Here is a 17,042-nt window from a genome sequence, read left to right as displayed (position 1 = left end):
TATTGTTTGCAAAAAAGGGTATCGTGTGTGAGGACACCAACGGGCGTCTATTAGGGCACCATTTCTGGTGTGCTTGTTGCAATACAAGTATCTCACACAGTCTTTACAATTTGAGCGTTCTGCCTTATGGGAGTGTGGGCAATTTGGACTTTTGCTATGGAGTCTCATGATTTCTATGTACGACCTAGTGTATTGTAATCGCTCCTATTACATACTGGAGACATCATGATAACAGCTTTAAAATGAAGGCAGTGATTGGTGAAACACTGCACCTTTATGTAAGGGCATTGATTATATTACTCAAAACTAATTACTGTAGGTGACAAATATCTCAGCCTTCTGACCCATCTTGTGGTCAGTTTTCATTACCGGTAAGAGACAACTTGCTGGAATACCCGTTCTCGCTGCATCTTTTTAATCATTATTTTAATTTACAAAATACAAGGAAAATAAACCAGAAAGCTATTCTCACAAGATGACAATCAGGGAAAAAGATTGAAGGGGCCTGCTAGAATCTTATAAAAGATGAAAGTGTTAGGACCTGTACAAATGAGACTGTACAATTTACATATACAATTATATACAAAACTCTATTATCCAGAGTCACAACGAGTTCAATTACTAACATGTCAGTAGCAGATTCTCTCTTTTTTTTTTTCTTAATTAAAAAAAAAAAATCTAATAAGGCGAAAAACACAATGTTGCTTGTTTTCTCCATCATGAATCAGAATAAAAAAAATGTTATGTTTAAAGTCCACTTAAAAGTGCAAATATTGAGAGCTACATCGGTTGCCCGTGTGATTGGTCCGAATACGATGATGCTCTTTCCTCTTCTCCTTCATTCTCAATATTGTAGGGAGGTCTACACTAAACGACCTACTGAGAAAAAAAGATGGATAATTACATTGTTTCCATACTTATAATTTATTTCTTTTCATGTATGCATTACGGCTCCTAACAACTATTTTCAATGCGCCTCGATATTTATATGAAGGCATACACGTTTTATTTTTTACATTTCTTTCATTGCAAAGCTATTCATTGCTGCACAGAAAACTAAAAACTCTTTAAGATGACCGCTCAAACTGGCACTGAAATGTAGTCTACAATGAGGGACGTGTTCTCAAAGAATATGGGCAGTGTGCAAACTATATGGTGGAACTGAAAATCTGTCACAAGAAATCTGGCCAAAATATGGGATGGTCTTCTTAAGAAGGTGGTCGTTTGGAAAGGTCTCAATGTACAACCCAAATTGGGGCTCTGTGTAAAATGTAAATAAAACATGAATGTAAATCTCTTAAAGCTATATGTTACAGTCACAACACAGAACACACAGATAAGAAGGTCAATGTCAGACATTTTTCCATTTCATGTGAAAAATTAACTAGTTTATAAATTGATGACAGCAACACATCTCAAATAAGTTGGGATGGGGTTAACAAAAGGCTCTTAAGTATGCAATACTAATAAAAGAGTGTCAATTTTCAATTAAGTCACGTGACTATAAAAAAAAAGCATGTTAGAGAGGCAGAGTCTCACCAATGTGTGAATAACTGCATCTGAAAATCAATGAAAAATTTTAGAAAAATGTTCAACTTAAAATCGCAGAGATATTGGGTATTCCACCTTCTACAGTACATATCAAAGGATTCAGAGATTCTGGAGAAATGAATGCACAAAGCTGTGGTATCCCAATACCTGGTCTACTGCTGCTGAGTGAAGCAGTTGTCGTATGGCAATAGATTTGTTCCTGTGTACCGGAACAACTTTGGGCCCTGTAGGTTTAGGGATGTAATATATTGCATGTGCGTACACTGAGGATCCATAAATCTTCATTGTAATTTGTAATTTGCTACCATCAATGTATGTGTATGAATAGTTAGGTAATTCATTTCCTCACAGCAAGCTGCTATAGAAACGGCTTGGTGAAGCCTGACAGCTTAGTGCCTACACTTCTTGTGAGTTGGTACAAACCAGTTCAATTTAGTCCTGACTAGTCAAGCTCCATTGCTCACTGAATCCATTCCAATCCACACTGAGTGGACATCATTCTCCACAGTCACCTCCACAAAGGAGTGAAGCCTCATACAGTCAGGAGAGATAGGGCTGAACAATTGCTTTCCCTGCATAATGGTTTTCCTATGTGCTTCCAACTGGAAACGAGATCCACGTGTCTGCCATGCCATGAACTTTGACCTACCCAATGCAATAAGGAACGGTAGGGACAAAACAGTGAGTACTTCCACACTATTAGTTTATTGCATCCCGTGTGTAGTGTGCATAATATTTCCTCCAAATGCAAGTGAAAAGAACGGTGCTTCAGCCGCCCCGAGATGCCCTAAACTTGCTTGTTACATAAGAAGCCACCTTATTTCATATGCAAAATATGCAGTGTAACATACTGGGAACTACAGCCACTTTACCTTTAAGTGAGACTGAACCCTGTTTTCTCCTTCAGTAAAGTGTTACATTTACAAGTTCACATGTGTGTCTGGCTGCTTGAAATAGCACAAACATCATGGTCCCTCCAACATGTGCACCCAGACGCCACCTCTACAGGAGCGCCATCGGGGGGGTGTGTCTTAAACTATCTACATAAGGGCCGCTTCCCGCTATTAACAATTGTTGAGCACATGAGGAAAGTGCTTAGGGGTCCAGTGACCCACTTCAGCTACCATGACATTAACCCCTTCCTGACCTGTGACACAGCGTATGCGTCATGAAAGTCGGCGCCAATCCGACCTATGACGCATACCCTGTGTCATGAATTCAAAGCCCCCCTGCGGGTCGGGTGACCGGGGTCAATGAAAGGTCACATGACCCGCAGATACAGGGGGCTTTGTAATTCACCAAAGGGGGCATCACTTCGCCCCCACGTTGCTACGATCGCTCTGATTGGCTGTTAAAAGTGAAACAGCCAATCAGAGCGATAGTAATATTTCATCAATGAAAATTGATGAAATATTACAATCCAGCCATGGCCGATGCTGCAGTAGCATCGGACATGGCTGGAGACACCCATTTGACCCCCCCACCGGCGATCGCCCCCCCGCCACTGAATGACAGCGGCGATCTGCTGCCGCTGTCATGATCTGCCCCCCTCCCATTCCCTCCACTCCCCGCTAGCTTCCGATAACCCCCTCACCCACTCTCACCGCCCCCGGCACCTTCTATGTCCCCCTGTTGCTCCCGGTGTCCGGCGGGTCCGGTCCATGGGCGCCGCCATCTTGGAAAATGGCAGGCGCATGCGCAGTGCGCCCGCCCGAATCTGCCGGCTGCAGATTCCATTATTTCATTTTGATCACTCTCACAGTGATCAAAATGAAATAAAAAGTAAATGAACCCCCCGATTATCACCCCCATAGGTAGGCATAACTAATAAAATAAAGTAAATATTTTTATTTTTCCGTTAGGGTTAGGGTTGGAAAGAGGGTTAGGGTTGGAAAGAGGGTTAGGGTTAGGGTTGGAATTAGGGTTAGGGTTGGAATTAGGATTAGGGTTGGAATTAGGATTAGGGTTGGAATTAGGATTAGGGTTGGAATTAGGGTTAGAATTAGGGTTAGAATTAGGGTTAGGCTTGTGGTTAGTGTTATGGTTAGTGTTGGGGTTAGGGGTGTGTTGGGATTAGGGTTATGGTTAGGGTTGGGATTAGGGTTAGGGATGTGTTTGGGTTAGGGTTGTGGTTAGGGGTGTGTTGGGGTTAGGGTTGGAGTTAGAATTGAGGGGTTTCCACTGTTTAGGCACATCAGGGCATCTCCAAACGCGATATGGTGCAACCATTGATTCCAGCGTTCAAAAAGTCAAACGATGCTCCCTCCCTTCCAAGCCCCGACGTGTACCCAAACAGTGGTTTACCCCCACATATGGGGTATCAGCGTACTCAGGAAAAATTGCACAACAACTTTTGGGGACTAATTTTTCCTGTTACCCTTGGGAAAATAAAAAATTGGGGGCTAAAAAATTATTTTTGTGGAAAAAAAAATGTTTTTTTCATTTTCACGTCTCTGCATTATAAACTTCTGTGAAGCACTTGGGGGATGAAAGTGCTCACCATACATCTACATAAGTTCCTTGGGTCACTTGTGGGGGGTTTCCACTGTTTAGGCACATCAGGGGCTCTGCAAACGTAATGACGACCGCAGACTATTCCATCAAAGTCTGCATTTCAAAACGTCACTACTTCCATTCCGAGCCCTGACGTGAGCCCAAACAATGGTTCCCCCACACATATGGGGTATCAGCGTACTCAGGACAAACTGGACAACATCTTTTGGGGTCCAATTTCTCCTGTTACCCTTGTGAAAATAAAAAATTGCGAGCTAAAAATTCATTTTTTGAGGAAAAAAAGATTTTTTATTTTCACGGCTCTGCGTTACAATCTTCTGTGAAGCACTTCGGGGTTCAAGGTGCTCACCACACATCTAGGCAAGTTCCTTATGGGGTCTAGTTTCCAAAATGGGGTCACTTGTGGGGGGTTTCCACAGTTTAGGTACACCAAGGGCTCTGCAAATGTAACATGATGCCCGCAGACCATTCCATCAAAGTCTGCATACCAAAACGTCACTACTTCCCTTCCGAGCCCTGACGTGTGCCCATACAGTGGTCATCCCCCACATATGGGGTATCAGCGTACTCAGGACAAACTGGACAACAACTTTAGGGGTCCAATTTATCCTGTTACCCTTGTGAAAAAAAAATTGCAGGCTAAAAATAATTTTTTTTTGAAGGAAAAAAATGATTTTTTATTTTCACAGCTCTGCGTTATAAACTTCTGTGAAGCACTTGGGGGTTCAAGGTGCTCACCACACATCTAGATAAGTTCCTTGGGGGGTCTAGTTTCCAAAATGAGGTCACTTGTGGGGGGTTTCTACTGTTTAGGCACACAGGGGCTCAGCAAATGTAACATGACGCCCGCAGACCATTCCATCAAAGTCAGCATTTCAAAATGTCACTACTTCCCTGCTGAGCCCCAACGTGTGCCCAAACAGTGGTTCCCCCCCACATATGGGGTACCAGCGTACTCAGGACAAACTGGACAACAACTTTTGGGGTCCAATTTATCCTGGTACCCTTGTGAAAATAAAAAATTGCCAATTAAAAATTTTTTTTTTAGGAAAAAAAAAGATTTTTTATTTTCACTGCTCTGCATTATAAACTTCTGTGAATCATCTGGGGGTTCAAAGTGCTCACTGTGCATCTAGATAAGTTCCTTAGGGGGTCTAGTTTCCAAAATGGGGTCATTTGTGGGGGAGCTCCAAAGTTTAGGCACACAGAGGATCTCCAAACACGACATGGTGTCCGCTAACGATTGGAGTTAATTTTCATTTCAAAAAGTCAAATGGCGCTCATTCCCTTCTGCGCCCTGCCGTGCACCCAAACAGTGCCCTCCCCCCACATATGGGGTACCAGCGTACTCAGGACAATCTGGACAACAACTTTTGTGGTCCAATTTCTCCTGTTACCCTTGTGTAAATAAAAAATAGCGTGCTAAAAAATCATTTTTGAGGAAAAAAAAAAGATTTTTTATTTTCACTGCTCTATGTTATAAGCTTTTGTGAAGCACTTGGGGGTTCAAAGTGCTCACTACACATCTAGATAAGTTCCTTAAGGGGTCTAGTTTCCAAAATGGTGTCACTTGTGGGGGAGCTCCAATGTTTAGGCACAAAGGGGCTCTCCAAACGCGACATGGTGTCCGATAACGATTGGAGCTAATTTTCCATTCAAAAAGTCAAATGGCGCTCCTTCCCTTCCGGGCCCTGCCGTGCACCCAAACAGTGGTTTATGACCACATATGAGGCATTGGTGTGCTCAGGAGACATTGCCCAACAAATTTTAGGATCCATTTTGTCCTGTTGCCCATGTGAAAATGAAAAAACTGAGGCTAAAAGATCATTTTTGTGAAAAAAAAGTACTTTTTTTTTTTTACGGATCAATTTGAGAAGCACCTGGGGGTTCAAAGTGATCACTATGCATCTAGATAAGTTCCTTGGGGTGTCTAGTTTCCAAAATGGAGTCACTTGTGGGGGAGCTCCAGTGTTTAGGCACACAGCGACTCTCCAAACGAGACATGGCAAGCGCTAAATATTCCAGCATATTTTCCATTCAAAAAGTCAAATGGCGCTCCTCTTCTGAGCCCTGCTGTGCGCCCAAACAGTGGTTTATGACCATATATGAGGTATCGGTGTACTCAGGAGAAATTGCCCAACAAATTTTAGGATCCATTTTATCCTGTTGCCCATGTGAAAATGAAAAAATTGATGCTGAAAGAAAATTTGTGTTGGAAAATTAAAATGTCCATTTTTTCCTTCCACATTGCTTTAGCTGCTGTGAAACATCTGAAGGGTTAATAATCTTCTTGAATGCGGTTTTGAGTAGCTTGAAGGGTTCAGTTTTTAGACTGGTGTCACTTTTGGGTATTTTCTGCCATATAGACCCCTCAAAGTGACTTCAAATGTGATGTGGTCCGTAAAAATAAAATAGTGTTGTAAAAATGAGAAATCGCTGGTCAACTTTTAACCCTTATAACTTCCTAACAAAAAAATATTTTGCTTCCAAAATTGTGCTGATGTAAAGTAGACATGTGGGAAATGTTATTTAGTAACTTTTTTGTGTCACATAACTCTCTAGTTTAACAGAATAAAAATTCAAAATTTGAAAATTGCGAAATTTTCGCCAAATTTCTGATTTTTTCACAAATAAATGCAAAAATTATCGACCTAAATTTACCACTATCATGAAGCCCAATATGTCATGAAAAAACAATCTCAGAATCGCTAGGATGCGTTGAAGCGTTCCAGAGTTATTACCTCATAAAAGGACACTGGTCAGAATTGCAAAAAATGGCCAGGTCATTAAGGTCAAAATAGGCTGGGTCATGAAGGGGTTAAAATCCGCTCCTGGTGTAACTACAACTCTCAGCTGGCCCCTATGCAACACCTGGCACCTCCCCAGTGGCTCACCGCAAAGGGACAATGTTGATGGGTCAGTATTGGATGCTCATGATGTATGAGCCATCAGGCAGCACTGCATTAAAAACAGACAAAACCCAAGATGAAAACATAATAAGCAAATACCCGCAGTAAATAAATAGAAAACAATAGTGCATGGAAATAATAACGGGTGCATAGGTATCATAATTTTGTAAAAATAAATGTAAAAGCCATCCCACCATGACACTGTGACCCTATTCGGGACTGCCATCCAGACCTGTCACAAGCAGAAAACATTTGACGCATTATGAAATGAAAACTCCTGCAAAGAACCCGGACTGAGGAGCAGCGAGAGTCCTACGTCAGACAGGAATGACAGCAATTGTTTCCTCACCTCCCTAATGTTTACAAACAGCTATGAAAAGGAAAAGCGATGCTACACAAGCATAGACGTGGTCCGGGCACAACATTTTGGAGATGTGTTGCTGCTATCAATTTCTAAATTAGGTAATTAGGTAATTTGGATGTTTTGGGTTGTCGTTATGATTTAAAAAGAGAAAACACAGAAGTTTGACAATAAATGGCTTCACCCAACCTCTAACCATGAGTGGAGGAAAGGTATGGTGTTATCATTCATATTCTCTGAAAAAAAGGTCAAGAAAGCAAAAATTCTGCCTGGGTATGTAAACTTTTGAGCACAACTGTACTGGTGCTCGTGACATAACAGTGTCTGTAAAATACATTTCTATGATACAAAAGATATGGCAAAAGCAAAGAAAATGTCACAAAAATACAAAATACTTTGCACAGTTGTAATACTGAATACTTACTGAAAGGGTTAGAGCCAAGCCTCCTTCCAGGAGGAAAACTGCCTGCACTGGCACCTGGAAAAATACGGTAAAATATTTATATTTTTACTCTATACATACCAAAGATTGCAACAGCGAACTATGGATGCCAAGATACATGCAAGCATTTAAACATATTCATTTTAAACTGCATTACTGCTACACTTAGAAAACTGAGACACCTCGCGCACAAATAACATAGTAACATAGTTATTAAGGTTGAAGGAAGACATTAAGTCCATCTAGTTCAACCCATATCCTATCCTAACTTGCCCTAACATGTTGATCCAGAGGAAGGCAAAAAAAACCCATGTGGAAAACAGTAAGCTTCACATTGGGGAAAAAAATTCCTTCCCGACTCCACATTCGGCAATCAGACTAGCTCCCTGGATCAACGCAATATCAAGGAGACTAGTGTATATACCCTGTAATATTATACTTTTCAAGAAAGGCATCCAGTCCCTTCTTAAATTTTATTAAGGAATCACTCATTACAACATCATATGGCAGAGAGTTCCATAGTCTCACTGCTCTTACAGTAAAGAATCCGCGTCTGTGAGTATGCTTAAACCTTCTTTCCTCCAGACGTAGAGGATGCCCCCTTGTCCCCGTCACAGGTCTAAGAGTAAAAAGATCATTAGAAAGGTCTTTGTATTGTCCTCGCATATATTTATACATTGTAATAAGATCACCCCTAAGCCTTCGATTTTCCAAACTAAATAACCTCAACTGTAATAACCTGTCTTGGTATTGCAGACCCCCTAGTTCCCTAATAACCTTGGTCGCTCTTCTCTGCACCCGCTCCAGTTCAGCTATGTCTTTCTTATACACCGGAGACCAGAACTGTACACAGTATTCTAAGTGTGGTCGCACTAGTGACTTATATAGAGGTAAAATTATGTTCTCCTCATGAGCATCTATGCCTCTTTTAATGCATCCCATTATTTTATTTGCCTTTGCAGCAGCTGCCTGACACTGGCCACTAAATGTGAGTTTGTCGTCCACCCATACACTCAGGTCTTTTTCAGTGACAGTTTTGCCCAGTGTTTTACAGTTAAGCACATAATTATACATCTTGTTCGTTCTACCCAAGTGCATGACCTTACATTTATCCCCATTAAAGCTCATTTGCCATTAATCAGCCCAAGCCTCTAGTTTACATAAATCCTCCTGTAATATAAAATTGTCCTCCTCTGTATTGATTACCCTGCAGAGTTTCGTGTCATCTGCAAATATTGAAATTCTACTCTCTATGCCCCCTACAAGGTCATTAATAAATATGTTAAAAAGAAGCGGGCCCAATACTGACCCCTGTGGTACCCCACTGCTAACCGTGACCCAGTCCGAGTGTGCTCCAATAATAACCACCCTTTGTTTCCTATCCCTGAGCCAGCTCTTAACCCACTTAGACATATTTTCCCCTATCCCCATTGTTCTCATTTTATGTATCAACCTTTTGTGTAGCACCGTATCAAAAGCTTTTGAAAAGTCCATGTACACCACGTCCACTGCATTCCCTTGGTCCAGTCCAGAACCTACCTCTTCATAAAAGCTTATCAGATTAGTCTGACAGGAACGGTCCCTTGTAAACCCATGTTGATATTGGGTCATGAGGTTATTCTTCTTCAGATACTCCAGTATAGTATCTCTTAGAAAACCCTCCAGGATTTTACCCACAGTTGAGGTTAAACTTACTGGCCTATAATTTCCAAGTTCAGTTTTTGTCCCCTTTTTGAATATTGGCACCACATTTGCTATACGCCAGTCCTGTGGTACAGACCCTGTTATTATGGAATCTTTAAAGATTAAAAATAATGGTCTATCTATGACTGTGCTTAATTCCTGCAGTACTCGGGGGTGTATCCCATCAGGGCCCGGGGATTTGTCAATTTTAGTGATTTTTAGACGCCGCTGTACTTCCTGCTGGGTTAAGCAGGTGACATTTAATGGAGAATTTTTATCCCTGATCATGTTGTTATCTGTCATGGGATTTTCTTGTGTAAATACTGTTGAAAAAAGTCATTTAGCATATTGGCTTTTTCCTCATCCTCATCCACCATTTCACCCAGACTATTTTTAAGGGGGCCAACACTATCATTTTTTAGCTTATTACTATTTATGTAGTAAAAGAATATTTTGGGATTATTTTTACTTTCTCTGGCAATGAGTCTCGCTGTCTCAATCTTTGCTGTCTTGATTTGCTTTTTACAGAATTTATTTAATGCCTCATCACTACCTACTTGCTTTAATTCTCTAAATGCTTTCTTTTTGTCACTTATTGCGCCCCTTACAGCTCTATTTAGCCATAGTGGTTTCCTCCTATTTCTAGCATGTTTATTCCCATACGGTATATATTGTGCACAGGTCCTATTCAGGATGCTAATAAACGTCTCCCATTTTCTTTGTGTATTTTTATGTCTCAGGATATCATCCCAGTTAATTGCACCAAGATCATCTCTCATCCATTGGAAATTTGCTTTCCTGAAGTTTACTGTCCTTGTAACCCCTCTACTACACATCTTATTAAAGGATACATGAAAACTTATTAATTTGTGATCACTATTACCCAAGTGACCCCCAACCCTTACATTTGATATGCGGTCTGGCCTGTTTTTTAATATTAGGTCTAGCAGTGCCCCCCCTCTTGTTGGATCCTGAACCAGTTGTGAAAGTTAATTGTCTCTCATAGTTGTCAGAAACCTATTATCCTTGCTGGAACTGCAGGTTTCTGTTCCCCAATGTATTTCAGGGTAGTTGAAGTCCCCCATAATAATGACTTCTCCTTGAGTCGCCCCTTCATTTATTTGCTTTATGAGGATATTCTCTGTTGCTTCCATTATTTTTGGAGACTTGTAACAAACCCCTATCAGTAATTTATTATTTTTCCCCCCTCCCCTTATGTCTACCCACAGGGACTCTACATTTTCATTAGATTAATATATATTATCACACAGGATGGGTTTTAAGGATGATTTTACATATAAACACACGCCTCCCCCTCACTTATTTGTACGGTCATTTCTGAACAGACTATAGCCCTGTAAATTAACCACCCAGTCATGGCTCTCGTCCAGCCATGTCTCAGATATCCCCACCATGTCATAATTATGTTCCAACAACATTAACTCCAATTCCTCCATTTTGTTGGCGAGACTTCTGGCATTAGTATACATGCACTTTATGTATCTCTCTGTACCTCTATTCTTTCTTAAATTATTAACTGTTCTAACCCCACCCCCCATGCCACCTCCACCCCCAATGTCATTATTTGTGCCCAGGTCTCTATCTGCACTGTCTTCCCCTCCTATAAAAGGAATACCCTCCCCCCCGTCCCTAGTTTAAACACTCCTCCAACCTTCTAGCCATTTTCTCCCCCAGCACAGCTGCACCCTCCCCATTGAGCTGCAGCCCGTCCCTAGCGTAGAACCTGCAGCCAAATGAGAAGTCGGCCCAGTTCTCCAGGAACCCAAACCCCTCCTTCTTACACCAATTCCTGAGCCACTTATTAACCTTCCAAATCACCCGTTGCCTCTCTGGCGTGGCACGTGGTACAGGAAGTATTTCCAAAAATACCACCTTGGAGGTCCTTGTTTTAAGCTTACAGCCTAATTCCCTGAAATCATCTTTAAGGACCTTCCACCTACCTCTGACTTTGTCATTTGTGCCGTTGTGCACCATGACCGCTGGATCCTCACCAGCCCCTCCCAGTAATCTGTCAACCCGATCAGCGATGTGTCGGACTCGAGCGCCAAGTAGGCAGCACACCGTTCGACGATCCCTGTCTTTGTAATAGATTGCCCTATCTGTTCCATTTATAATTGAGTCTCCCACTACCAGAACCTGTCTGGCCTGCCCTGCTCTCCTATTTCCCCCCTTACTGGAGCAGACACTCCTCCGGCTTTCAGAAGACATGCTTTGCTGCAGCAGTACTACTCCTGCACTAACACTCCCCTCATCTGCCAACTTAGCAAACTTATTGGGGTGTGCCCGATCAGGACTAGCCTCCCTGGTGCTCTTCCCTCTACCCCGCCTTCTAACTGTCACTCAGCTACCTGCTTCATTGTCCTGCAGCTCCAGCCTAGCATCCCCCCCTCATCTATCCCATTGAGTGTCTGCTCAGTGAGCAGAAGACTCCTTTTCATATTGTCTATGGATCTCAGTGTTGCCAGCTGCACATTTAGATCCAGTATCTGGGCTTCCAAATGCACAACGTGCTCACATCTCGCACAGCAGTATGCACCCTCGACCGGCTGTTCAAGGATTTCATACATGCGGCAAGACGTGCACTGGATGGCATTGGCAATAGTGGAGCACATCCTAATGGGGATTGCACCAGACAGAAAAGATAAGCAAAAATAAATAAAACGTATTAATAAAATATAACATTAATTCAGTAACACCTCCCTTGGAAAGTCCCGGAATCCAAAGTCACTGAATCACAAGTCACACACTTACCACAGTTCACACTTACGCTCAGGTTACACTCGCTCAGGCAGAAGATTTAAAAGAGTTTTTTTTTCTTTTTTTTCTTTTTTCCCTTTTACCAGCAAACCACCCTGCTGCTCAATGCACTTCCAAAAGGAAATGGGCCAACTAGTGTGTGCCCACCAGCCCCGACAAGGCGTACATTACTTTTATAGGTCTTTTAACATAACGCTGGACAACCTGTTTAAAGTCTGCAGTCAATTCATGTGACTGCAGACTTGTGAAACCTTAAAATTGCACGCACTGTGTGCTGTGAGTATTGTCCAGTGCCTGCACCATTGAGGTTTTGGATCAGGTACAGTATTTGGTCATTGTGTCACTTTTTGCCATCATTTTTACATTGGTGATTTTATTGTACATGCAAAAGTAAAACAAAAAAATATAAAAAATACTCCTGCATTGCAATGTTACAAACCCATGGATTGTACGTGGATGACAGGGTTGGCTGTCAGTGTTTTACAGACTCATAGAATTGTATGGGTGATTTTGATTCTTGATCCGTAAAAAAAGGGACTCGGCACTCCCAAAGTAATTCAGAGTTTCTTAAGGTTTTACTTCAATAACAATCTACTAGAGTGTAATGTAGTCTGTGTTACAGACCTTCATCAGATGACGGATTGTACAGTTGTGGCCAAAAGTATTGACACCCCTGCAATTCTGTCAGATAATACTCAGTTTCTTCCTGAAAATGATTGCAAACACAAATTCTTTGGTATTACTATCTTCATTTAATTTGTCTTAAATGAAAAAACACAAAAGAGAATGAAGCAAAAAGCAAAACATTGATCATTTCACACAAAACTCCAAAAATGGGCCAGACAAAAGTATTGGCACCCTCAGCCTAATACTTGGTTGCACAACCTTTCGCCAAAATAACTGCAACCAACCGCTTCCGGTAACCATCAATGAGTTTCTTACAATGCTCTGCTGGAATTTTAGACCATTCTTCTTTGGCAAACTGCTCCAGGTCCCTGATATTTGAAGGGTGCCTTCTCCAAACTGCCATTTTTAGATCTCTCCACAGGTGTTCTATGGGATTCAGGTCTGGACTCATTGCTGGCCACCTTAGAAGTCTCCAGTGCTTTCTCTCAAACCATTTTCTAGTGCTTTTTGAAGTGTGTTTTGGGTCATTGTCCTGCTGGAAGACCCATGACCTCTGAGGGAGACCCAGCTTTCTCACACTGGGCCCTACATTATGCTGCAAAATTTGTTGGTAGTCTTCTTGCGTTGAAATCTCTTGTCAATTTTTCTTTTCCGTCCACATCTAGGGAGGTTATCCACAGTGCCATGGGCTTTAAACTTCTTGATGACACTGCGCACGGTAGACACAGGAACATTCTGGTCGTTGGAGATGGACTTGTAGCCTTGAGATTGCTCATGCTTCCTCACAATTTGGTTTCTCAAGTCCTCAAACAGTTCTTTGGTCTTCTTTCTTTTCTCCATGCTTAATGTGGTACACACAAGGACACAGGATAGAGGTTGAGTCAACTTTAATCCATGTCAACTGGCTGCAAGTGTGATTTAGTTATTGCCAACACCTGTTAGGTGCCACAGGTAAGTTACAGGTGCTGTTAATTACACAAATTAGAGAAGCATCACATGATTTTTCGAACAGTGCCAATACTTTTGTCCACCCTCTTTTTTATGTTTGGTGTGGAATTATATCCAGTTTGGCTTTAGGACAATTCTTTTTGTGTTTTTTCATTTAAGACAAATTAAATGAAGATAATAATACCAAAGAATTTGTGTTTGCAATCATTTTCAGAAAGAAACTGAGTATTATCTAACAGAATTGCAGGGGTGTCAATACTTTTGGCCACAACTGTATGGTGAAAGGTGACAAGTAATGTAAGTGCTGTGGAATGGTGGTGCCTGAAGCCAGGAAGACCGCGCCTCTTCCATGCCGCAGGAGCTGCCATTCCACAGCACTTACTTCACCTTTTACTATACAATCAGTTTTGAGTTTTGTCTGATAAAGGTCTTTGGATACAGACCAAAACGTTACACTCTAGTGGATTGTTAGTCAAATAAAGCCATAAGAAATCCTGGATTGCTCTGGGAGTGCTGGATACCTTCTTTCTACATTTAAGGATTGGAATTAGAGAAGAGTGGATCGATTGGCGGAACGCCAGTCCAGGTCAGTTTTATCTGTCGGGGAGGCTCGCAGATCTCTTTCCATCCGGCGTCCCTGGCGCAGCTTGTGGCTTGTCAAGGCTGGTGCAAGGTCATTCGTGCAACATGACACACAGATGATGTTGCACCAGCCCTGGCTAATCAATAGCCATGCCGGGGACGCTGGAAGGTAAGAGATTGGTGGGCCTCCCGTCTAGCTGACATGTACCATTGACCTGGACGCTGGACAGGAATCTCCCAAATTGATCCTCTCATCTCTAGTTTGATCCATTCTCATGCACCCATTAGTTGGCAGTGTCATATATTAGATAAATTTTGGATCAAAATGAGAAATGTCTCCATAATGTTTTCACAGAAGCAAGTTCTACAAAATATCACGGACATGTTATCAGCCCCACAGATTATGAGTACATGTGATATACATGAAAAATGAACGGTTGAATGAAAGCTTAGACTGATCGGAGGAGTGCTCAGCCTGATATGGCACACTTTTGCTTAATTTTTAATAAGCGTTTCTTGTGAATTAATGTAATTCTCATATATCAGTATATGAATCAGCAGAATGGAATGATCTACAGCTAATAAAATAATAATTGAACTTCTAAATAATCATTTGTTCAGCATATTCTGGCAGCGATTAGCTCAGTGTATTCCCAGATTATGTATTTTGCCCTTTAAATTTTCTAGCAATTGGAGAGGACATGCTCCAAGCACCTTTCCTTCTTTCCCATCTGAAAAAAAATAGTATATGGTAAAACTTGGAGCAATTCTGAGCATTCTGAACAATACACACTAGAGGGCGACACAACACTGACTAAAAGCACTGGCGGCAGGGAATTCCGTTGCATGCCCTGAGTGAGCAATAGACAATGATGATTTGCCAATGATCAGGTTTGGGTTATGCAGCAAGTAATTGAAGCTTTTTCATCTTTATGTATACATATGGTAATACTGATTAGTGATAACACAAAATCTGAGCATTAATTAGATGACATCATGTAAACCTCAATAGACTCCACTTTCAATTTTCTGCCATAATCTCCTTGAAGAGGATTAGCTCTGTTTTCTATTACTGATATAATTGTGATAAATGCATGCCAAAGTACATTATTAACCCATGCACGGTTGGTTCAAACAGCAGGCATAGGATTCAGACAGTGGATGGGACAGCGCAAGGTTGTCCTATATTTTTGTTATGTGCAGAGTGAATACTGATGACATTCAACATGTGGAACAAAGTTAGACATATTGAAAAAAAAAATGGCCATCATTTTAATTTTTATTTATTAAATAAGTCAATAGTACACATGAAAATAAGCAACTTTGTACTATATCTAAACTGAGAAATTTGCGTCTTTCTCCTCCTGGACTGATCTAAATAAAATCTGTGTTCAATCAATTGAATGTAGATAGCTCCAATAATAGTAAAATCTGTCTTCAGTGACTACAGACTTTTCTATTACTTAGATGAGAGATCACAGTTGGTGCTCACAAGATTCTATGGCATGGAGGGAAAGAGGAGCTAGAGTTAGACAGACATTATGCTGCAAGTTCTCCTAAAACCACAGTTAAAGTTCTCCAGAGAATGTTATGGGCACCAACTGTCATCTCCTATCTCAGTAATGAGAAAGTCTATATACTGAAAATATATTTTACCTATGAATTGAGAATATTGAGAGTGAAAGATCAGTCCAGGAGGAGAAAGATGCAAATTTCTCTAATAAATCTATATATAAAAAAATGAATGTATGTGTGTATGTATGTATGTGTGTATTGGCCACGCCCACTCCACATAGCCCCACCCAATCACTAAGCATCTTTCATTTCACCAGAGCTGTTTAAAAGAAGCTGAGCTGTGATTGGTTGCTATGAGCAACAGTTTTCCCACTCCACAACACCTCAGCAGACACTGACCGGGTGGGAGAAATCTAGCATCCCCGGGAACATAATCTCCCAGCCATTGTCTGCCCCCAGAAAGGAGCTGAGAGCACATGACAGAAATGTAGTCTGGTGGCTCTGAATGACGGGATGATGTGGGATATTAGAGGCAGTAGTTCGGTGGCTCTAGCTGACGGGATGATGTGGGATATTAGGAGTAGTAATCCGGTGGCTCTGATGGGATGATGTGGGATGTTAGTGGTAATAGTCCAGTAGCTCTGGCTGACGGGATGAAGTGGAATATTAGTGGTAGTAGTCTGGTGGCGCTGGCTGACGGGATGATGTGGGATATTAGGGGTAGTAGTCCGGTGGCTCTGGCTGACGGGATGATGTGGGATATTAGGTGTAGTAATCCGGTGGCTCTAGCTGACGGGATGATATGGGATATTAGGTGTAGTAATCCGGTGGCTCTGATGGGATGATGTGGGATATTATGGGTAGTAGTCCGGTGGCACTGGCTGACGGGATGTGGGATATTACAGGTAGTAGTCCGGTGGCTCTAGCTGATGGGACGATGTGGGATATTAGGAGTAGTAGTCCGGTGGCTCTCATGGGATGATGTGGGATATTAGGGGTAGTAGTCTGGTGGCTCTGGCTGACGAGATGATGTGGAATATTAGTGGTAGTAGTCCGGTGGCTCTGGCTGACGGGATGATGTGGGATATTAGGAGTAGTAGTCCGGTGGCTCTGGCTGACGGGATGATGTGGG

The 17,042-nt window shown here is 41.8% G+C and overlaps 1 protein-coding gene across 4 annotated transcripts in view; it reads right to left on the bottom strand.

Annotated features, from left to right (window-relative positions):
- Nucleotides 1-398: 398 nt before the first annotated feature.
- The window catches only part of SMOC1 (SPARC related modular calcium binding 1), a 351,884-nt gene continuing 335,240 nt past the window's right edge, over nt 399-17,042 (bottom strand). For 3 of the 4 annotated variants that reach the window (XM_073554158.1, XM_073554160.1, XM_073554161.1), the window contains 2 exons: nt 7,760-7,813; nt 399-879 (listed from right to left, as the gene is read on the bottom strand). In XM_073554158.1, coding sequence (XP_073410259.1) covers nt 863-879; nt 7,760-7,813 — 71 coding nt within the window. In that variant the 3' untranslated portion in view covers nt 399-862. The remainder of the gene's footprint in view (nt 880-7,759; nt 7,814-17,042) is intronic. The other variant, XM_073554159.1, reaches the window with a different exon arrangement.

This window comes from Dendrobates tinctorius, unplaced genomic scaffold, assembly GCF_039654945.1.
Source record: "Dendrobates tinctorius isolate UK_male_01 unplaced genomic scaffold, ASM3965494v1 ptg000208l, whole genome shotgun sequence".
Lineage (NCBI taxonomy): Eukaryota > Metazoa > Chordata > Amphibia > Anura > Dendrobatidae > Dendrobates > Dendrobates tinctorius.
The sequence above is the reverse complement of the archived record's forward strand: the minus strand, read 5'-3'. Positions and strand labels throughout refer to the sequence as shown.